Source organism: Cariama cristata, unplaced genomic scaffold (genome assembly GCF_000690535.1).
Source record: "Cariama cristata isolate BGI_N322 unplaced genomic scaffold, ASM69053v1 scaffold13874, whole genome shotgun sequence".
Lineage (NCBI taxonomy): Eukaryota > Metazoa > Chordata > Aves > Cariamiformes > Cariamidae > Cariama > Cariama cristata.
In genome coordinates this window covers 15,993-39,998 of record NW_009614774.1, presented here as the reverse complement: position 1 = coordinate 39,998, position 24,006 = coordinate 15,993, and the positions used below count along the sequence as shown (strand labels likewise).

Genomic DNA, 24,006 nt, shown 5'->3' with positions numbered 1-24,006 from the left:
AAAGCAATCATGGAGACAAACTATTTTATTGCATTAGTTTTACTATGCAATAGGCACAGACAAAGAAAATACTTTCTACTACTAACCTTACCAGTTTTTGGTATGACTGCCTTTCCTTCAAGAGTATTGCTATACTTGACTTCTCAATCTTTTCCAAACTTAGCTTAAAAGAAACTAACACAACCATAATGCTAACATGTTAAAAGCCACTGATAGTGTTTTTCAACAACACACAACTGACAGAGCAGTTTCTTAGTGTGTTAGAAAGACAATCAAAAGAATTTTTGGCCAGCGCTTTAAAATAAGGTTTTTCTAAAGCTATCAGACTTAACAAACTTCAAATCTCTGAAACAGTCAAGCAGTACATGTACCTGCAATTGGAACATTCTGTGACACTGATAGCTGTACATCTCCAGTCCCAGGCGGCATGTCAATTACTAAATAGTCCAGTTGACCCCAGTCAACCTAGAAGATGACAATAAAAATGTATGTTAGAGGTTTGAAGTGTTTTTATTTAAGAAATTTTGTGTGTTATGCAGCCCTTGCTTCCTGTAACATAAAACAAGTGAACCTAGGACACCTCAAAAGAACGATACTGAGATGCCCTTTTAGTCACACTTTCAGTACAGGATCAACACATTATTTTTCTAAGAGATGCAATCTTTGCTGATTGCTTAAAACTATATACGCAACTCTATTATTAACTTCACGAGCATAATCCTTATTGAATTCTTTCCCCCCCAAAAGTAGCAACAATCTAATTTAAGGCTCTTACTTTGCAGCTGCTTAGACACAGGTTAGAATCATATCATATCATAGAATGGTTTGGTTGGAAGGGATCTTAAACCCTGTTAGGTAAAATTCAGGCTAAAATTCCAGGTTTTGTGCAACAAATACAGCTTAGGAATTATTTCCATTAATTTTAAACCCATTTTGCTTGCTTCTTATCACTTCTTTGAAACTACATATAAATCTTTAGTAACTTTTTTCTGGCTTCTTGTTGCAAAGTTAGAGCTATTGGTACTGATTTTTTTTTTAGGAAAAAGAGCTGTTGGGAGAAAAAAAATTTTAAATGAAAATTAACAGGTATAATTATACAAACTTACAATGCACACAAGACATCACACAATGAAAAAAGTTTACTGGTTGCTAGGCATCAAATGAGAGTGACCATTAAAGATATTAGGCTCAAATATGAGAACGCTGTCATGATTCACATTCTTTACTGGAACAGATTTCGAGGGGAGCCAAATAACTCTCTCTAGAGCATTGTGTACTGCAATAAACATTCTATTCATGGTAACAGAAATGATCCTAGGTCTACTCTATACAACATAAAGCCATGCTATACTTCGCCTAAACATTTCCAAACAGTTTAACTAAGCTTCGGGAGATCCTCGATTCAATTCTGACGTGGTGTGGGTCAGTACCAGCGTATGCATACTAAAGAGTGGTAATGTATAAGGTCTTTTGACTCTGCAGTACAGAAGCTTTAGAAATCATAACCATGTTAAACACAAAGACCCACAAATCTCTCCCTCTCACTTTTCTCTCCACACAGACATAATACAATTATATGGTATGTTTCTGATTCATACAACATATATAATGCACAATAGTATCAGCTGCTTTAATACCTGAAAATGCCAAACAAGCTGTATTTTACTTCCTCTTTTATTTTACACATTCCCTCAGTGTCATTTTAACAGCAAAAACAATTGACATTTTGCCAGTCCCTTAGTTACTGTCCTGGACTGTTAGACCCTGTCAGGGGAACACTCATGTATTTTCATTTAGTTCTTGCACGGACTATATAACCCCAAAGAAAAACTACATATATGTGAAAAAATGTATGTACTGAAATATAAGCCTGGGGTAGAGAAGCCAGTTTATCTAAAAAAAAAAAATCTGGTTTTTACTTTGTTTTTCTTAACTAATCTTGCTTAGTTATAAAGCAAGATGAATGCCAGTGCTGGTGAATGCCTCCTTTTCCAATGAAAAGTATTTTGCTCACTTGAAGGCATGAACTTTAAATTTCTATGTTTCTTAATTATAAATTAACCATTATAAAGGTGACAAATTGAAATTATATAGATGTCAAAAAGTAGCAGTTTACAACATGAGTAAAGTCAAGTTCCTTAAAGATTTGCAACTAAACACACAGGTCCTCTATAGATCTGCATTAAAAATGTGCATAAATCTCAATATGCAAAATCAAATCTTTCATAATAATCACAACCATTTTGAAATGTTAAGGTACAGTGAGTTTTACTTTTTAAAAAGGATTAACTCAAAATACCTTTTTTCCTCCCTGTCTTCATAAAGACTGATCCTGACAGCTTTTGTTATGCCCAAATTTACAAGTCCACTAATCATATTCTCCTTCCTTAAATACTTCTACAGAAACTATGAATAAACTGGTTTTTTGCATTCTGCCCTGCAGAAAGATACAGTCCAGAAACACATCTATGAATGGCATAGCACTACTATCATTCTCACACAGTTTCCAATCACTCTGCCAAAAACACTTGCTTCTTGAAAAAAAATGGATATTGAGTAGTTTTCAGCCCTTTTCTCCAGGAGCTCAAATTCAAGTCTTTTTAGGTATAGCACTGCCTCATGGAGTAGCACAAGACAATCCAAATTCCACCCTTATCAGAGGTAACTGGAATGAAAATATAAATAAATAGGGGTTTTTCCCATAGCTAAAAGCTGTCTGGTTTTGCATATACTTGCTGGCCTTAACTTTAAGCCAGCTCCTCTTGTAGAACAAGGTGAATTTCTGGGCCTGTCCTATAGCTTTTCTTTTCACTCTTATCATAGGTTCTGCCACTTCAACCTCCTCAAGCACTAGCCTCCTTCACCAAGCTCCATGTGATCGTCCTACCTAGCAAGCGTTACACTTCCCCAAAGAAAACATCTAGACCTATTCCACTACCATGTGGAACGCTAACAGAGAAGACCTCCAACACCAGTGCTCAAATCCTTTCCTAGACATTCAGTTTTGTGAGGAAGCACAAAGCAGTTGCTGCTTTTAAGCAGAGGTAGCTGCCTTGGTAAAAACATCTCCATATAGAACCTCGAAAGTAAGAGAACACTTTTATAAATAGCTTACTGCCTCAAAAACACACAAAACAATTGCTGCTCAAGAAGTTACTTTCCAAATTGAGCATGTATAGTAGAATGGGTACAAAAATCAGAGGGCACCAGAGCCTTCTACCTCAAGTCTCCTTAGTAAAGTGACCCCATAACAGCAAAAAGAACTTCTAACACACACTTTCTGGATTGTCCTATGAGTAATGATTTTTATTAAAGTTATAAACCTCTGAAAACAGAAGTTAATAACGGAATCTTAAGCACATGGTGAATCTCATGGTAAATCTCATTGCTAGGCAACATGAAAAACACTCTGTTAACACATAGTGCAATTAAATTACAACATTTTACTTAATTTATGGCACTGAAACCATCTTATTTCATATATTTTCTTCAAATTCATGGATTGAAAAAAAGAAATAAGCTGTCTTTATCAAATAAATTGTGTTCCATTACAATACTCATAAATCTGAGCACAGAAAAATGGAGAAACGACACCATCCCAGGAGCAGTGGAAACGATGTGTTGCTGCTGCGCAGAGTAGAAGGAAGACAGGCTTTTGTCACACCAGTTCAGAGAAGGCAACAGTTAAGATGTCCAGGTGTGCAAGTGTTGCATATAGGTGAGAACAATCCTCCACACACCTCTCTGAGTCATGCCACTGCTGTGGTGCTGAACTGGTGGAAGTCAAATGGCAAACTAGATTGGAAAACCGCTGCTCATTAAAAATAACCTTGTTTTTTATTTTGGATGTAGTTGAATGGTTATCCTCACAATTTTATTCTTGTTTCGCATTTGTAATTCAGGGTGAGAATGGAGAGCTGCACCAGGGTGACATAGCTGTAATTGCTGAAAAGAACTGAGCTACTGTTTTTGCCCACTAGTGTCCTCTAGACATATGGATTTGCTCAGACTTAGGTTGGGGAACTCTGTGCCTCATCCCATTTCTTTCTGTAGACTCCTTATTCTCTTCAATTTTGCAAGTAGAAGATGATGAATACTGTGGAGTTCAGTTCCTCCTCCATTACCCTCCCACAGGAATACAGAAGCAGTATGACAGTCTTTTGTTAAACACATTATTCAATGTAATTTGGAAGATAGAATGATTTGTTATAGAACTGTATATGTTATTTAACAGGAGAAGAAATTCCGGGTTTGTTACTAATTTTCAGTAAAGGAGAAAAAAAAAAAAAGAGGGGAAAGTAATTTTTAATTAAATTTAGAATTGGAACATATAGTCAGAGAGAGGTGTGACTTTCTGAAATCTACTACTGCCATTCATTCAACATTATTAAATTTGGGCGTGTCATCAAGCTGTGATATAAAGCACTAATTTGAATGCAAATCCTGTTTATATGCAACAACTTACCAAATCAGGACCACTAGTCCTCATGTTCTCAGTCAGTTCTGAGAAGCGCATGTGTACGCAAATGCAGTTGCATACAAAGGAGCTCAGATTAACAGCATATTCTAGTAAACGAGTTCCCTTTGCAAGCAATAAGCAGACAGCAGTTACAAAAATCAGCGTTGTAGCATCTGAAATCTGTCAGCACCTTTGCATGTACAGAAGTGTTAATATCTTTGACCCTTTAATATATACAGTGTGTAAAACACTGCAAACCATAGAAATGTAATTGCACTTTCCTTAAGTGTAGCATTCATCTTTTTTTAAAAAGGTTTAACTTAACATTTATTGTTAAGCAACGTAATTAAGCACCATGTGCTTCTGTGTATTTTCCCTTGCTCAGGAACACCAAACACGCTCCTATATAAATTACTTTAATCAATCACTCTGTTTATGTGACAATTCATAATCAAAATACCAGATATGCATTTACAGTAAGGGTTCCAAATAGCAAGTTAAGGTAGAGCACAGAGATATGGATGGCATTTCTGCTGAGGAATCAGACTGAGCCTCCTCTGTGCACAAGGCAGAAATGACAGAATATTAGCACAGAAGAGGGATCCCTACTTGCAGTTTTGAAGTAATCCTGGTGTTTGGTAAATAACAGAAGTATTATTTATTTGTTCTTATTAAGAGGAATACATGCAGAGTTTCAATCAAGCAGCACTGCAGGTGCAGACTTGGCAGCAGCCAGCCCAACTCTGAACACCACTATCAGAAAAGTACCAAGAGCTACATTGCAGGCAGCTTAAGGTCTATTCCTGCCAGAACCCGCCTCCTCCTAACTACTTTGCTGTATATATAAATGATTTAATACAGGCAAACAGCTGAATAAAATAAAGGTAAGAAATGCTGTTGTCAAATGAATATGTATATAACTGTTCACATGTATTTACATCTGTTAGTGCAAGATAAAACAAATATTTAAAAATATCTCCTTGAAAAATTACTTAAAGATTCTGCTTAAACATACATAGATGTTGGGAACAAGTAAGTAGTTTCATGATGTAAGAAAACAGGTAATTTATGAATAGTATAATGAAACATGACATTTTAATTAAAAAATATTTTTATTTATTTTTCACAATTTTTTTTTATAAAGAAAGGAGACATTCCCCAGACATAAACCAAATTACTTCTAGTCCCTATGGAAACTTTCTCTCTGGCAGTGAAATGGCTACTTACACCATAGCAGGATATTCCATAATGCTTAATACAACTTGACATTTTCTGAACAAAGACGACTGCCCCTTTGACTTGTCCTCTGATGCTTAACCAATCTCAAAGCTTTGCAATCCAACACCATGAAAAACAGACGCACTGCAACCATTCAAAGTCCCTCTAAGGTATTTCTGAGTAGTCTGTTCTGCCAAGTTCAGACAGGAATTGAGATGAAGCATAAGAACAGTCTGCTCCAAAGATTTCCATAAAGAAAAGGAACTTCCCCTATTCTTTCTCAATATAGACTAAGAGTAACTTTTAGAAACAAGCACCTAGGAAGAAAGCCAGAGTCCCATTCAATTCAACAACCAAAACAGAAACTGGGTTCCTCCTCCCTGATGGTTTTTAATGAAGTTAAGCACTGAAGGCAAACGCAGTAGCCTGAAGTTTCTGTCACCTTCATTTGTATCACCTACAAAACCAAACAACTCCAGAAGACAACAATAAAGAGGTTATTCTGTATGGGGCATTCCAGGAGACAAAGGGAAGGCACTCAACACCAGGCTCCTACTCAGCTTCAGAAAGCCCAGTCAATGTTGTATCAGCCTCAAGGGAAGACGGCATCCAGCTGTGGGGCTGCCTGGCATGTCCACAAGGGTCTGGGGACAATTGAAAAGGCATAATTCTGTGCATTCCCACCAGCACAACTGATGGAGACTGTGTATAAAAGACTCTTCCACTAGGTTCAAGATGTTACTACAAAGAGCTTTCGTGAGCTGAGATTCCTGTTTTTCAGGGACTGAAAGCACTTACTCCCTAAAAGATGACAGTTTGAGAAGCAAACTTTTATTAAGCAGTCAGTCTTGAGATTGATCATTGATCTGCTGCTCTCTACCCTTGACCCACAAACAGTCCACACTACATAATTTGCAGAAACTTTTCTTCAGAAATACACTATCTTTTTTTTCTTGTTCTATGATACAGAACCATCTGTAGTTCAGCTGCTGAATAATGACATCTGGAAAAGAAATACGGAATGAGACAAGTTTTTATTCCTATGTCTTTCAGCAACAAAATAAAGCACAAAAGTAAAGTAATATAAAGGTAAACAAATCAGAAAAAAGTGGGCATTATCTAATTAAACTAATCGCCAGGTTGATGCAGCTATGTTAAGCACATCACCTGAACTATAAATTCTCTTTGAGCTCTCTACTAATACACAAAGGCAAAAGCATTGTTTAGCTATCAAACCCAAAGCCAACAACACATTTTTAAGGCAGTATTATTAGGACCTAATTTAACCTCATACAATTTATATATGCTGTCTGATCCAGATTTTCCCTCCAATAATAACAGAAGGAACTATTACAAGTGTTGGTAAGAAAAATTCTCTTTGAGCTCTCTACTAATACACAAAGGCAAAAGCATTGTTTAGCTATCAAACCCAAAGCCAACAACACATTTTTAAGGCAGTATTATTAGGACCTAATTTAACCTCATACAATTTATATATGCTGTCTGATCCAGATTTTCCCTCCAATAACAGAAGGAACTATTACAAGTGTCGGTAAGAAATATCAAAAGGTAGAAGCTTATTAAGCCCACTCCCCATATGTATTTTAGCCTGTATTTCTGTAATGATGTTAAAAGCTGATATATGGTTTAAGACTGAATGCTTAAGCTATGCAATAGAAAGCAATGTTCCTAATTCTCTTCACAAGTTATTTAACTTCCTTAAGCTTCAGTTCATATTCTGGTACAGTAAGAAAATCAGTAAGTTCCTTATTGGGGTACCAACAGACTAATATAGACACCATTTTATGCCAATCATCAAGACACTGATTTTAAATTAGCACTAAACTAAAAATCTTTAGATTAAAAGGTCAGAAAATTCTATTTCTCAAGTACAATGTGTAATGCTGTTTTGTACAGAAAAGGAACTTCTACAGAGGCCAGTCTAAGGCCTTCAGAAAAAGGATTACAGAAGAAAATAACATGATAGATGTTACTCAGGTCACTTAAAATGCTGCTGAAGAAAACCCTCCAATATTACCATAAATTGTGCAATATAAAAATTGGAATAGAATCAATTAGATGTAGGCCACTGAACTGAGGCCAAAAGACAGTAAATCTCAATATAGGACTTGTTTTTTTGCCTGGTGAGATGTCACCAGTTCTCAGAGTGAGCAGCCTTGAGGTGAAACATTAATTTTCAATAATAAAATGTTATTTTATTTTTTTAAATAACCTGTTTTTCACAAATATGGACAAAAATACATCTTCCCGACTTTCCATACTTAAAATTCACAAGCATATCCTCCCCAGTCACAGAATTCAAAATAGTCTACCCTTGCTAATGAAACCAGCATTGGAGAGACTGCTTGAATTACCTCGGAGCACAACAATCAATAACTCCCAACAAGAAGCCGCAACAATGCTGCACAAAATATAGAACGTTTCGATTCCACGGGAAGATTCAAGAGGCATGTGAAAAAAAGAACGTAAGCAAGAGCACGTGTGAGAGTAAGCAGAGCAGATCACTGATGTGCTGGGATTCTTGACCATGGGACTTTGACAGTGAAGTTGGTATATATTCTTTGTTAAAAGAACTGCCTTTAGGTCAGAAAGGAGCAAGAACAACTGCGTATCGGTTGTCCTTACAAAGAATGGAACACAGAAAGTGCATTAAAGACACAAGATGTAAAAATGAAAACAAATGCAGTTTTGCAACATTTTGCAGTTGCACACATAACATTCCCACAATTTAAAGATGTGCTGAATGTCTTATTCCTAGAGTAGCTAAAAGCATTAACTATTAATTAGACAACAGATAATCTGTGAAAGCATCACATATAGATCGCCAAAGTAATTGCTGTGCCCACAGAACGATGCTTTTGCATTCACTGGTGCCCTCAGTTATGAAACTGCAACAATAAATTAAAAGTGTTACTTGTATTCTAAACCTAATTAAAATAATTTGCTGAAGGTGCTGATATCATGAGTTTCAGGGACATTCAGTGATTACTGCCAAGCAAGAGACACTCTTCCTATTTTGATTTGCTTCCCAGATTTTTATTTAGCTCCAATTCTTACTTTATGTTTTTTATACAGAAAAAACTCCTTACATCTAGAACAAAAAGTACTTAAATGGGCACCCACTTCAGTTGCATAACAAAAGAGCTCTATTCCAAAGGCATCATTCTGCTAAGAGAAGATACTCCTTCTTTTAAAAGACACTGTTGATAGAGCAAAACACTTTAAGAGGAGAAACATCTACCGCAGCTTCATAAATAGTACAGAAAAGTGGGGGGGTTTCTTTGTTGTTGTTGTTGGTCGGCAAGGTGGGAGAACAGACACTAATCTCTGGTACCTTAAGCACAATTACTTTATGTTTGTGTCAATCACTTGGTATGTGAGAAATAAACACTTTCTACAAAGAATACTGGTACAAAACCCGCTGCTATTCTTGGATAGCTGCAGTTATCTTCTGGGAGCAAAAGAGATATGGGAGGATGGTGTGAGTGAAAGATCAGCCTGTTAGCTTCCAACAGTCAGAATGCAAGTTAGATTATTAAAAAAAAAACCAAAACAAAACAACAAAACCAAAAAACTCAGGGCAATCAGTTTAACATATACTAATTCAATATTAAGTTTACAAAGCTGTTTATATAGTTATATTCACAGTTTATTTAATAAGTAAAATTAGCATCTAATGCTAAACAATGTATCAATGTTCATGGGTGGGGAAGTTCCACTTTTGTTTTGATCAAAAAGATGAAAAAGAAATGCCGAAAAAAACCACACATGAAAAAGCAGCTTTGGTGAGCTCCACCTACGCATTCAGCAGCAACGCTAAAAATTCTCCCAAGGATCTTGACTACTCAGGAAGGGAAATACCAGTATCTCCATTGAGCACCAAGTTTCAACCAGAAGCCCATTTGGGATCCATTAATTACACACACATTTGTGAGAAAGGAGCAAGTCTTACAAGCCCAATGTATCAGGCATGCTCTAAATGCACCGGTCAGTGATAACACTGAATCCAACACAAAGCTGGGCATTTGCGGCCATTAAAAAAAAAAAAAACAACCCACACAACAACACCCCTCCCCCCCAAAAAAAAAACCAACACAAAACAAAAAGGTTCTGCTGTTATAATTACAGCTGTTTGATATCATAATTAGACATACGAGAGACTCTATCTATGAACTGGAAGACGTGAGTTTCAGTTTCTCAGGCAGGTGGCATTTATCTGGGCCACTGTACAACCAAGAATGCAAAAGCCATAGAAGCAACCTGGACCCTATACAAGGCCAGTGGCTGAGGTATTCACCTGGAAAGCTGAAACTTTGGATTAATTGAATTTCCTGCATAGCACTGGTCATACTCCCCCCTTCACAGGTCTAGTCTTGGCCCTAGGAATCTTGCATCCGTAACTGCAGAGAAGAAGGTTTTGACTGCCATATGTGATTTCAGGGCACTCTCCTGGGTAGCTGGAAATACAGAATTAAATGCTAAACTGAGAAAGTAACTGAACTTGCAGCTCCCATGTGCTGGCTGAATGGTTATGGAAACTTCCCAGGCTGTTACTATGAACACAGAATAAGCTTGTCAAGTTAAACTGAAAGAAAGCTCTTGGCACCTAACAGAAGATACCCAATTTTGGCTTTAAATCTCTGTGTTAGGTGCTGTAATCCAGGACAGAGACAGAAAGTGAGACATATCTCATAGGCTTTTCCTAAGAGCCCTCTTGCTCAGCATCTCCAGATTTGTTCTCTTCCAGCTGGTAAACCTACCAACTTTGACTTACATCATTAATTTCCACTTATTCCCCACCAAGCTCTAAACTTCAGCACTCTAAGATACTGCACCTATTCTGCGAAGGCACTGCCAAAGAGTCCGAAGATAAATCCAGGATGGGAAAGTAACCCCTCAGTACTACTAGGAATGACAAGTGGCGTATTCCCACCATCCCAGGTAGGCAGTTGCTCCAGCCTAGGCTTTGGTTTGACTTTCCATTCCTGCAGGCAGGGCATGTACCTCTTAGGCACTGCAATGTTCGGCACAGCAATACCCATGGCCCTTTTTGCATCTAACCTACAGCAGCTAGAAAGAAAGAACAGACACCCTTATTAGTGGAGTAGAAGAGAAAGTAGAAGAGTGGCATTAGGTGTCTGCTGGGTTTTGACAAGTCTCACATAAATAACGGAAGCTTCATTTAGAAAAGAAAACAAATAGCATCTTCTCTTTTCCTAGTTCCTCTACTACCAGTATTCCTGTTTAGCAAGAACATGCTTAAATCACCACCTCTTTCCAAGAATGAAGCTGGATGCCATTTAGGCACAGAGTTCTGAACTTTATTGCAGAAAAACCTTCAACCTCAAAACAGTTTCCTTTAAAAGCTCAAGGGGCACGAGGGGTGGGGTGGGGGTGGGGAAATCTGTTCAAGCCCCAGTGCAGCCATTCTGAGACACCACAAGCGCTCTGCCATTTCTTCCTGTGTAGTCAACAAATGCAGGAAAACAGTTGCATGTTTTGTGCTTGTTTTGTTTCATGCAAAGGACGGCAGACACAGGCATACCTGTGTAATCTGTGCGAGAGATGACACTGCTGGAAGCAGAGCAAAGAAAACATTCTCACAGTCTGTTCCCACAGCAGCAGTAGCTGCACAGTCATAACCATGACAGCTGAGGAATCAGGCCAAGAAATGTTTGCTGTAAATACATTCTCACTATGTTGTTAGGCTTTTTTTTTCCTCTTTTTTTTTTTTTTTAAGACAGTTAAAATACATTTACTGCAAATGCTTCCAGTTCAGCAGTAAGTTGTTGGCTAATGTTTCTGTCTTCTGGCTTTCCTAACACTTCTTTCTATGCTTGTCAATTCCTTTCAGAGACTATAATCCCTTTTCATATCAGCTGCTAACATGAGCCAATAAAGCCACAGGGATCTATATAGATCCTGCTACCTTCATTAAGGGAAAAAAGGCAACAGAACAGGTTTTGTAGCTCCAGTTGGAAATAAAAAGAAATAATCAAGCCCATATTCCTTCAATCATACCCATCCCAAAACACATAGGAGCACTTGGGTCAAAGGGTGATGGAAGGAACACTCTGACTCCACAGGGTGTTAACCTGGGGGGTAGAAGGGCTTTCTGTCATCTCCCACACTTTTGGCTACAGTACATCTCTGAATCTATGTTTAGCTTCTAATCTCCAGAAGTACAATCATTTCCTTTAAATATGTACATCCTGATTGGGACTGGTTAAGGTAGTTCTCTCTGAACAGACAAGGCCTTTCAAAGTGATTATTAGCATTTAAGCAAATTAATGATGATTACACAAACTCCTGTAACAGGCTTTTCTAAACATCAACATCACAACTAAAGCATTGGGTAGAAATTTGTGTCAAGATTTCCATTGATTTAAGTGGGGCTGTGGATGAGAAGAAATTAGTTTATTCATCCCTTAGTCTTAGGAGAAAAAAAAAAAAGCGCAGTATAAGCACTTTTTTAAACAAATTCTTTGATAAGGTATGAGTGGGTCATCTGCTTATCTTGCCCTTGAAACAGTTACCTTAATTTCATTGATAACATGAGCGATGCCAATTGACCTTCCTTGCTTTAAATAAAAGCTTATCAAAGATTTAAGAAAAAAATCTCACAAGCATTCAGAGTTATTGTTTACTGTTTGCCAGCTGTAGATGCAGTCTTACTAGCATATCAAAGTGCACTCTCTTAGCACTGCAAAGTTTGGCCACTATTTAATACTGAGTGTTGTTCCTCTTTTCAAAATATCTCAATAGCAGATCTTGACCTTTCTAAATAGAGCAAATACATAATATCAATGACCTGTGTAGGGATGAAATGTCTGGATCTTCTCATTTTCATACCTTGGATCACAAAAATAAAAATAGAAAAGCATCCCAACTCCCTAAAGATGCAACTGCTTTTACTGTTCTGAAGAACAGTGATGTCTCATCTTTCTTTTTCCCCTGAACTGTAAAGTAGCAGACTTTGGCCTGAACTAGCAATCTCTATGCCCACCTCAGGCTAAGATAACTCAAAACAGAAAAATAAACCAGAAAAAATGCTTTTGTAATTGCTGAAATGCTGGCAAATTTTTCACTGTAGTGACACCTGGTGAAACTACTGTGTTTGAGAATTATGCACTGCAAAGTATAAACACATCTTTGTAGTTTATAATATAAGCACAGCTTTGTTTAGCTCTATGAAATGTAAACTGTAAATATACTGCTACTATCTGCCTCAATTCCTCAATTACTTGAAGATTAGATAAATACAGGAATATTGTGAAACACAAGTCAATTTTGAAATTAGCGAAGATTCTCAAACGGAAGATGTTGCCAAAACATAAAATATAGAAACAATACTAATAAACAGTATTAATCTGCATTTAGTGTATACACCTTAGGTACATCTACTCTGTTGATAAACAGACAAGTGTGCACAGACTCTTAACTGTATATTAAAAGGCAAAAAGATGATAAAAGTTTGGAAAAAAATACCAAGAGCTATTCATGTTTCTGATCACCTTTGCTACAATTTCCCATTGCAGCATCTCACTCTTTTCCCGTCTTGAAAATTTACTGCCATAATGCAATTTAAATGCCTTCAATGGTAATTTCTTGATATAGTGCCCTGCCTAAACTAAACTGTTAAAAATAAAATGCATGCTCAAAAAAAAAAATCTTCTGGCTTCACTGCAGTGCTTTTTCTTCACTTGCTCTTTAGATTTACAATAAGAATCATTTTCATCATTGACTCACTATTACTATTCTGGGGACCCTTTCAATTCATTCAAAATATAGCTGCAAAAAAAAAATCAGAGCCATCAACTTGTTATTGTCGTCTTCCTCCTGACCCAATATGTGTCATTCTCTGCTAAATCCCATTTCAGTGCTCCCTCTCATCCACCAATACACTCTCTCACTAATTTTATACTGATGAGACACAGGTTTTTGCCCACACTGATAATAACTTAATCTTTAAGCAAGCCCCCAAAGACGTTTACCATGCAAGTGATGAAACACAGCAAAATTGGAACGTTACGCCAATTTGCTCAAGTCATGGATCTGAAGAATGGGAAGTTTTTGCTACCCTTAAAATCCAAAGCTTACACCCATTCTCCTAAGACAGTGCCAAAGAGTCTGAAGGTAAATCCAGGAAGGGAAAGTAACCCCTCAGTACCACTGGGAATGACAAGTGATGTATTCCCACCATCCCAAGTAAATTTATGTTTAGACTGTAAAATACTCAAGGCCAACACCAATAGCAAGATTTTTAAAAAAGCAAACAAACAAACAAAAAATCAACCTATGGTTCTCCATGCACTACAGAGGAGGCCAGACGCCTTAGGTTGAGTTTTAGAGAGGTCTGCATCCTAGGCAGTAAACTACTAAAGCTAAAGCAAAAAATAGCCAGAAGTCTCCAGCACAACCTTCTTTATGGCATTCCTACTCAATTCTAAGATGCCTGAGAGCACATCAATGCACACAAGCCTAGAATCCCCATTTTCAAACCTCTCCTAGACGAAGCTACTTCTATCAAAACATTAGGTTTGATAGGAAAAATATATATATATTTCTCTTTTACTTCATAGTTGATATTAAGAATGTTCATTCAAGAGATAAGGCTTATTTGGGTTTGACTTTTATGTCTCTGCCTACAGGGATCTGATCAGCATCTCTAAAGTCTAGAGAGACTGGCCAAATGACTGGAAATGCTACTGAGGAAAGGATGCTCTCAGTCATTATGTTGAAAGTTGCTCATTTGATTGCAAGACTTAATTGTATATTCATTTGAGCAAGAGAGATGAGTTAGCATGACTGTCTAGCTTAGTGATTAGGGCACTCACATTAGAGAGACACCTGCATTTCAGTTTAGGTTTTGATTGAGTGCTCTAACCAGTGATCTCTGTGAAAGGCAGAACCATTTTCTCCTCTTTGAGCTGTAGGCTTTAATGGAGTTATATACGGATAGTCAAATAGGCAGTAGAATGCCAATTTTAGAACTAATCCCAGATACACAGAAGAACTTAGGTTTGAAGCGATCTCAGGAGGTTATCTGCCTGGTCCACCTTGCTGCTCAAAGCAGGACCCACTTAAAGCAAGTTACTCAGTCTTGCCCAGCTGAGATCTGAATATCTTCCAAAAGAGAGATTCTAGAATCTCTCCGGGCAACCTTTTCTGGTGTGTGATTGCTTTCACTGTAAAAAAACAAACCTCCCCACCCTGTCACACTTCTTGCAACTTGCATTCATCACCTCCTGTGCTACCACTGCGCACAACCAGGCAGCATCTACCTTCATCTTCTCTGTATATATCCATTAGGTAGCTGAAGACAGTGGTTCTTATCTCCCTTTAACCTTCTCAAAACAAAACAAAAAACTCCCAAAGTCTCTTCGCTTATTACATGCCTCATCACCTTGACAGCTCTTTGCTGGAGAATATATATACAAGGTAGCATGTACCATCAGAAGTTAAGCAATTGTGCACGAATGTGCAAAACACATTAAAGTTCTGATTAATGTCAGTTGTGGTGAATGCTAGTGATATATTTATATTGATCTTAGGCATTCTTCACAGATTTCACATCATTGACACACACACCTACTTTGGGAACCTGAATATTTCATAAATATGAAAAAGTATCAAAGGGAGATGTTTAGATTTACTTGGAAGTTTTAAATACTAGTCTCTGTATTTCTCTGCATCTCTCAAGAAGTGACAACTCACTACAGTGCTGAACACTACATAAACACAGAATGAAACTTCCATGGTCCCAAAAATGTACGGCAGTATGTGGGCACAAACAGAAGCCGAAGGACAACTCTTAGTAAACGACACTAATCAATCGGGCAGATGGCTCAGCATGTAGTACCTAACTACCTTGCTGACAATATTCTTCTCATGTATTGCTTCCGAATCAAATACACATCATTCCTCCTAATTTGGAATTGTTTCCCCTAGTTTCTCCATTGTTCTGTTTGCAAGAAATCTATTTATACACACAGGCAAACAAGGTGGTACAAAACTGTGAAAATTTATATGCTGAAGAATTTATGAGATTTAACACAGCATGTTATAAACACACATGATAAATGAGATTGGACTGATGTCTACAGACACCATATACAGAACATTCTGCTGCATAGAACATGCACAGTAAAACAGTCAATGGCAGCATGGTAGTTATTTTACCAGGTATAAATACATTTGCTCTCAATACCTTATCTATTTTTCTCATCTTCCCAAGCGCAGCATTAACGTATACCTAAAATAAGCCACATTCAAAGAAAAATTGTCCCAAATCCACATATGCAACCTCTCTGTTTTAAATGGTGGAAGGGAGAATACCAATAACTATGTACACACTTCTCAAACAGTAGCAACTACACATAATAATTTACTAACTAATGTATGTCAAACAAAAATAGTATTGAACATCTATCATCTCCTCTATAAAGACAGGCCACTTCAGGCAACAATCAAAACCCCACAACAATACAGCCTCCATAGTCTTTGCTGTCCAAGAATTAAATACAACTACTGTTTCCAAGTTAATCTAATTCCAAATCTTTAAACATAAATTTTTACTGTTCCATTCACTCCACTGTTGTCTTTATGGCAGTTTTTTCACAGAGGTCCTTGAAATATCCCAGATCTCACAACCCACAGACTGCTCAGTATTTCAAAGACAATGTATCCATCTGCCTGCATCCTTCCTATTAGCAATAACATACGATACTCTACAACTACTTATGTATGATAACTAAGCATCAGAGAATTACGCTACAAAAAAGGTTTGAGTACATACATGTATACTCACATGTGCACACTCTACAATATAAATACTACCACCATAACCTCTGGTAAGTGCTGATTTCACATCAGTTCTCCTCTTGGCAGAGGACAGCTTCAGAAGGAAAGTAGCACAAAAAATCTCCATCTCCAGACAAACTTTCAAAATTACGTACAACTGTAATAATCGCATAAACTGAGTTAAAGTTTTTTGAAGGACAAGACTGGACCTTCAGACTACAGCCCTATTCAGCTTTGGGTGAAGCTAATAAAATAATTTTGATAATTTCTCTGCTGAATTTAGGGTTTTCAACATGAATCTACAGGGGATAAAGCCTGTCCATGCTTCAAAGTGCAAGGCCCCATTTCCTTTTGCTCACGTGCAACTGCTTGGCATTGGAAGTTTTATATAATTTGCTTTCTGCTAACTTCCCCATATTCCTTCCTTTCCAATTATATCCTTCCCAGTGAAACTTTGTTTTATTTTAACTTTCTTCCAATACATACCTTTTATAAAACAGAGGAACTAAAGTGGTACTAAAAGAAGCAGCAAGAAAGAGATAGAGGAATTACAATTAGATAATAAGATAAAAGAGTATTTTAGGGACCCATTAGAATTGAGCCACGCCAGAAAAAGCTTCATCTTTCTGGGAAAATGTGTTCATCCTTACCAGGTACATCTAAGGAACCTTTAGAGCTCACAATACACTTAACAGCGCTCAGGCTCTACTTTATAGCCATATTACACCAAGGATGCTGCCAATGCACACAATGTTCTTGATACTCTAGAGGAGCACAATAAGGAAGAAACACAAGAGTCTTGCCATGTAAGATGTGACTAACCAGCAAATACAGAGGTTAAAATGTCATGTCAGGGTAAGAAATCCTGTTAAGGATGTTAATCAATCAGAGATCTCTGCCTTGAAAAGACAGCAGATTTTTGGGCTAGTTCCAAGGGGACTGTTTGCACTTAACAGAATTGCTGACATCTATTATCCATGTTGTGTAGCTAACACTTGCTTCTAATAATGATATACCTTTATCTATTGATATGACACTTGTATCTAAGATACAAGGAGAACACTACGTGCTGAAATATGCACTTGTATTTTACCTGCAGTCCCTTTTTTTTTTTAATAGAAAAGCTGACTTGTCTGCTGCATATTGAATTTTTTTCTTTCTCTGCTGGTATTTCAACTTGATAACACATGTAGAATAAGATAGAGAGTTCAAGAGCAGAAAAATCAACATTTACTACCCTTGATATTAAAAGTTTTACTGATTACTGCCTAAACAAGAAACATCCTCCATTTGTATTACTACTATGACTACAGCAGCTATTAAACTGGCAGCCAATACAGTGCCACTTCCTCCTCCCCAAACTTTTGGCACAACAATTGCCACAATATACTCCAGGACGTACAGCAGCCAGTCATGATGCTCCTGGATTAGGTCAGGATTCTGCCTGCACCCTTCTAACTGCTCCTTTGCCACTGAACTGTTAAGATATCCTCAGATAGAAATGAGAATGGCACTAGAAAACTTACCATACAGACTGTATGGGATGGTGGTGATGACCATCTAAAATCCTTGTTGCAAAAAGCAGTTTAAACCAGCAAACAAGTTTTGCTTGCCTTTATTTTTTTAAATAAACTTTATATTTCTACGGTTCTTAGCTATCTGCTTGATACTTACTTCAACAAAGCTTTTCAGACATACCACTGTTCAAGCACAGGCTCCAAGTAACTCTCAAAAAAATGATCTTTACTGTACTTAGCCTAAAGGTTAATCAGAAGTCACTCCCACCACAAATACACCAAGATGATGTATTTTGAGGTAGCTTGTTGAATCTGAACCAAGTACCATAGCACTGAGTCAAGACACACACAAAGTAAAGGAACAAGTGCTGAATAGGACTATACAAGAGAGTAGGCAGCTTCTGAAGTGTATGTTAAGTGAAAACTGAATAGAAAAAGCCTAGTGCTACAGATGACACTGGAGAACTATCAAAACTTCCTTACCTGGGCTTTAATGATATCTTCAGAGAAAAGAACTATCTTTTAAAAAACTCAAGTAAACAAAAAAAGCCTCTCTCTTATCTCATCTAAAGGCAAGCAAGATCCAAAGGAAGTGTTAACAGAACTGAAAGAATTTTTACATGAAGATAACTGTGGCAGGGAAATGGGAAGAGTCAAACCCCAGGTAAGAGAAGAAGATCACCCTGCAGCATTAACAGGCCTACTGTACATCTAATTACGTGAACAAAGAAGTCACATCTCAGCCACAACAAAACTTCAGATAATTTCAAGGCATGTAAACTAGAGATATATTTAACTGAAAGAGTAATGAATATGTTTATATAGAATCAAATGTTCCATTACTGTTTGCCATTCACTTTCACAACAGGCGAAAAACTATTTCCTTACCTATTCCTTGTTCTTTCAATAACTTATCATCCCTTTCCTTCTTATCTATTGAGCAATACTTTGATTAAAAGCAGGACACATTATAGAATCAATACGCTATATATTTTCATTTATATACTGATTTGATACACATACATATATATATGTAATGTATGTAATACAGTATACTAAACTGTTAACTATTTTGTATTATAAGGCACATTTCCTTCAAACTGTTTAAAAGAAAATGATACGATGTGTTCCAGAAAGCCGTCCTTGTTCGTCAGATATGGAGTACCAGAAAAACATCAAGCACTAATTTTGCTCTTCAATATTATTGCCTGTTACCTCTCAGTCTGACACCATACAACACACAAGAACAAAGGTAGCTTCTCAGACTAGACATGTGGCAACAGGAGAGCCTGAATTTTAAAAGGTGGTGTTTTATCTGAAAAGTGATGTACATCCTGGTATATGCAAGTAGAAGTGAAAAGGGACAAAAATGAGGTTGGACTCTGGACTGCACTGAAAAGCCATTCATCCATCAAAGAAGTAAAGCCAGAGAAGGACAAATAAACATGTATTACAAAGAGTGAGGTTACATGCAGCAAGTATGTAAGGCGGCACATAACGTACATATTTAACAAATGTCTTTTTGAAAGTAAGAATTCCAGAAATTTAAATAAGTTGCATATGTAAGTGAAGCATTTAAATAGTCATTACAGGCACAGACCAATTATGAGTTAACAAGTTAATGAGTTAACAAGTCCCCATTAATGAATTTGGAAACTAGGCCCTTTAATGCTTTATTGGAGTATCTGAAGCATGATAAACTCTGGAAAACAGATTTGTTCACATGCAAAAAACAAACAAGTGTCCTAAGTTATTTACAGAGTGAATGCATAGTCTTGATGCTCTTAAAACAAACAAACAAAACCACCAAACCTCCACCATCTAACAGTAAACACCACTATAAAATACCATCAGTGTTTTTAATGTAGAAGTCTGGGAACCTCTGTGTTTTCTATCTGGCTGACTTAATTATTTTAAGAACTTAATATTCTAGCATCTTCTCTGAATGCACACAATCTCCTTACACTATAAATCTAGATTAGGGAACTAATTTAAATGGTTTATATATAGCTAGAGGTAAAGCAGCTATTTCTTAAGAACATGGGTTTAGAAAGTTAAATACAAGCAGAAGTATTTTACTGTTGCAAGCAACTTTATCCTGTCAAACAAAAGATAATAGCTAAGATCAACCAGAATAGATAAAGAGAAAACAAGGAAAAATTTCAAAGCTCTCAACATACCACAAAACTATTTCTCAACATATCACAAAACTATTTTAATATAAAACGGAATGATACTATCTCTAAAAACATCATCACATGCTGTGGTTCTCTCTTGTTTAGGTGTCCAAGGCTATAACACTATTGGTTCTACAGTTAATCCCTTCTTGAGAATGACTAGTAACTATGTCCAAAGGGAAATCACAGTTTTCAAAACCAAAATAGCACGTGTCAGTCTGGAAAATTTATTACTTATTTTCAAAAAACCACCCGTACATGAGATAAAACCTGCTGGTTCTCCCTGTGATCTGTGAGCTTCTTTCTTCGAAGGAGGAGACGTAACTTTTTCCAGCACAGATTTAAGACTACCTTGCTCATGATGCATAAACAAAATGCTTGTGGAGAGAAGAAATTTAGCTCTAAAGCCTTCCTCTTTCAGAACTGAGGTTCCACCATCAGGGAAATCACTGACACCCTGAGCATTAATGGAGTCTGTCTCGTTCCTACAGCATGATCGGCCAGCATATAACTGCTTTGTCGGTTGCTAGGGAGCAACAAGCTCATTACGCAGCATGATCCACACCCTCCACAAGGATGCTGGCACATGCTTCCCATCTGGGGATACTACTCACTGAAGTAACGGCACTGGAGTACCTGCCAGTCTTCAGTCTCCCCGTGTGCAGTACACCAATATAGCAGGTGCTAACTTTAGCTCTACCTTCAAGGTTTTAGGCTCCAGTCTCTGTGAGCCTGGACAACGCAATGCAACACACAGAGAGGTCAGAACAGCCTTCTACAGCTATTGGCATGGATACCCCTTATTTTCAAAAGACAAATCTAGGAAAAGATGTTCTTCCTGAAATTTTGGCAGACACATGGCTTTTCTGACTAGGGCAATGAGTGCCACTATTCTCAAGTCTGTGTTAGACGAAAATTCAGTGAAAATGGAAAAAAAGCTGGAGGAAAAAAAAAACCACAAACAAACTTCTTTTCAGTCATTAAGGGAGCACAAGATTTGGATGCATTTACAGAAGACATACAGAAACCTAGTGATCTGCAAACTGTATACATTAAATCCCTGGAATGGATGTCAGCCAGGAACAATCTGGGTCACTTCAGAGTCTAAACATGCAACCTTAATACATTTTTTCAGCTGTTTGTCTCATTAGCACTTCATAGATCTATTCACAATAAGACAAAAAAAAAAAAAAACCAACTGTCAAGAAATAAAAAAGCCACCTCGCTTCCATATGCCAGGAAATTTATTAACTAACAATCTATCTGCATTACACAAAGATAATATCTAATGATTTTCATGTACCTGTCACACGTCAAATGCCATCCAAGAATTCTTAGTGCTGGTGAATTAACAAGCACAGAAGGGAATACAGCTGTAGGATATGCATAGATACCTACACATTCAAATTCTTAAGCAACTTCACAATGGTTTTTGTTGGGTTTTTTTGTTTGTTTGGTTTGGTTTTTTTAACAATTGCATAAAGAAGCATAAAAAGGAATGAGAAGGAACGCAAATTGGGGCGATTCACTCATCAAATCCATGGAACTACAGGTCTGTTTGAAGGGGATAGGTAAATGCAAAAGTGTCAACTTTCCCTCTTACCTGAAGTTAAGACAACCAAGATACAAAAATGCTCATCACTAACATATGAAATATCATGGACACTCGTGTATCAGTTAAATGCATTTTAAAATAACTGATTAGTTTGAAGCACAAATATGTACCTAAGTCCTTACCTGTCTCAACAATTTCTCTACAGCTGACATTACCATGAGTCCTCTCCACACAACTGGGGCAGTCTCTTCTACCAAGAAACCCATAGACATGCTGAAACGAGAAAGCAAAAACTTAAGCTTTCCAGCACAACACCAAGTACATCTGTAAAGAAACTCGATTTAAATAAAAACATATGCTCACCATGCGATGCCATAGTTCTTAAGTGGCCTCATTAGATTTTCTAAAAGAGAAGCAAAGAAGGTTGTTTTTTGGGTTTTCGGGGTGTTTTTTGGTTTTGTTTGGCTGGGGGGGGGGCGGGATTGGGTTTGGGTTTCGTTTGGCTTTGTTTTTTAAAGAAATAAGCTTACACAATTTTTTTTCCTTTTACAAGCAGTTTTCCCTCTCTGTTAAAAGCATTTGTCTATTTTCCCCTTCATCCCTTCAATGTATGTATACATTTATCCATTCTACCCACGAACTTGGCCCCACTTTTTCTTAGGTTGTTACACTTTACTGATACCATTCATCTTTTGCCAGAATAACAACTCATTTGCCCATAACACAGTGTCACTTTGTGCTGTCGAAACTGACTTCATCTATTTGTATGAAATCCCCATGCTGTGAGGCATAAATCCCCTACTAGGCAGCCTTCTACTTCTGCAATACTTCACTAAACGCTAAGTCATTTATATCAGAACAAAATCAAAGTCCTACAACATGATGGGACTTTAAATTTTTTTTTTAAACTATGCTATTCACTGATTTCATGAATCAGAGGATCATTCCCATTAACACACCAGCGTTTTGGCAAATTCTTCTCCTTCTATTAAGTCTGCTTTGGAACCCCCGAGCAAAGTTACCAAATAAAGCCACTCCTAAACTACATGCTACGAACAGCTCTGGGTAAGAAGTTCTGGATTTCTTCAGACTGGCAGAAGTCTGCAGGACTTCTAAAATTTCTGCAGGAACAAAAGATACTTGTTTGAACGTTGCAGAAGTAATGTCTTTGTCATGCTCCATATTGCTATGCTTTCCACTGCCAAGAAGAAAAAGCGGGGGGAAATACTGTAATCGTTTGCTGGAAAATAGGCAAGCAAACAGGAAAAAAAAAAAAAAAAAGAGTGCACTTAAACCAAAACCTTGCAAAAGCCAAAAACTTCTCTTTATAGTCTCTGCCATCTAAATCCACACCTTATCTCAAAATGGTGCACACACATACAAAAGAACAAAAGGAATTTTAGTTGGTCTAGCTGGTTTAAGAACATGCACAGGCATGAACCAGCAGAAAACAGAAAGAATACTGTAAGCAATGAAAAATATAATATAACACATATTTTGACAGAAACCTTTGATGCACCCAAAGTAAAATATATATAGATAGTACAATAAAAACAATGTGAATACAATGCAGTGCATTCAAAGCTGAACTCCAAATTCAGACAAAATAACACCCAAGAGCATGTAAATTAAATAGCTAAACTCTACAGATGAAAGCTTTCAAGCAACCAAGTAAGTGGGCATTCAAGTCATGTAATTTTGCAGAAATATGGTTGAAAATAAACTGGATGTTTTAGTTCACAAAACGAACAAAATGGGAAACTAAACAAATCACTTGCATGACTATTGTGTTCAGGAATGAGTATGGAACTGCTACTGGAAAAGACACGGGCTTGGACTGATGCACTGCACCAGGGTAACAGAACCCTTCTCTACTGGCACAGCTCTTCTCAGCGTTTAGTCAGGGCTTACTTTGGCAGCATTATACTGTCTAACTGCATTTCTCGGAATCACAGTCTTACTTCTCCGCCCTGCAGTAAGATAGTTTTGTTATGAAGAGGCTGATGACATCTGAACTTCAGCCTAGAGCCATCTCTAGGCACTGCTTTGGTCTCCTTGTAAACAACATATGTACCAACACAAGTTATAATACTGTTAGAAGTCTTGAGAAAAATGACTACATATTTACCTAAGAGAGGGTTTTAAAAAAAAGAAATGGGGAAAAAAAGCATCTGCAACAGCATATGTCACTGCAGATTCAAGGTCTGCTTAATTTTTACCATGAAATAGGAATGATTTTAAGAAAAAACAAAAGAA

The 24,006-nt window shown here is 37.2% G+C and overlaps 1 protein-coding gene across 1 annotated transcript in view; it reads right to left on the bottom strand.

Annotated features, from left to right (window-relative positions):
• NUBPL (nucleotide binding protein-like) overlaps positions 1 to 24,006 on the bottom strand; it is a gene marked incomplete at its 3' end in the record, with an annotated part of 57,891 nt that overhangs the window by 21,971 nt on the left and 11,914 nt on the right. Inside the window, 3 exon segments of the mRNA XM_009699553.1 lie at positions 372 to 465; positions 21,933 to 22,023; positions 22,114 to 22,153. Of these exon segments, the coding sequence (XP_009697855.1) occupies positions 372 to 465; positions 21,933 to 22,023; positions 22,114 to 22,153 (225 nt within the window).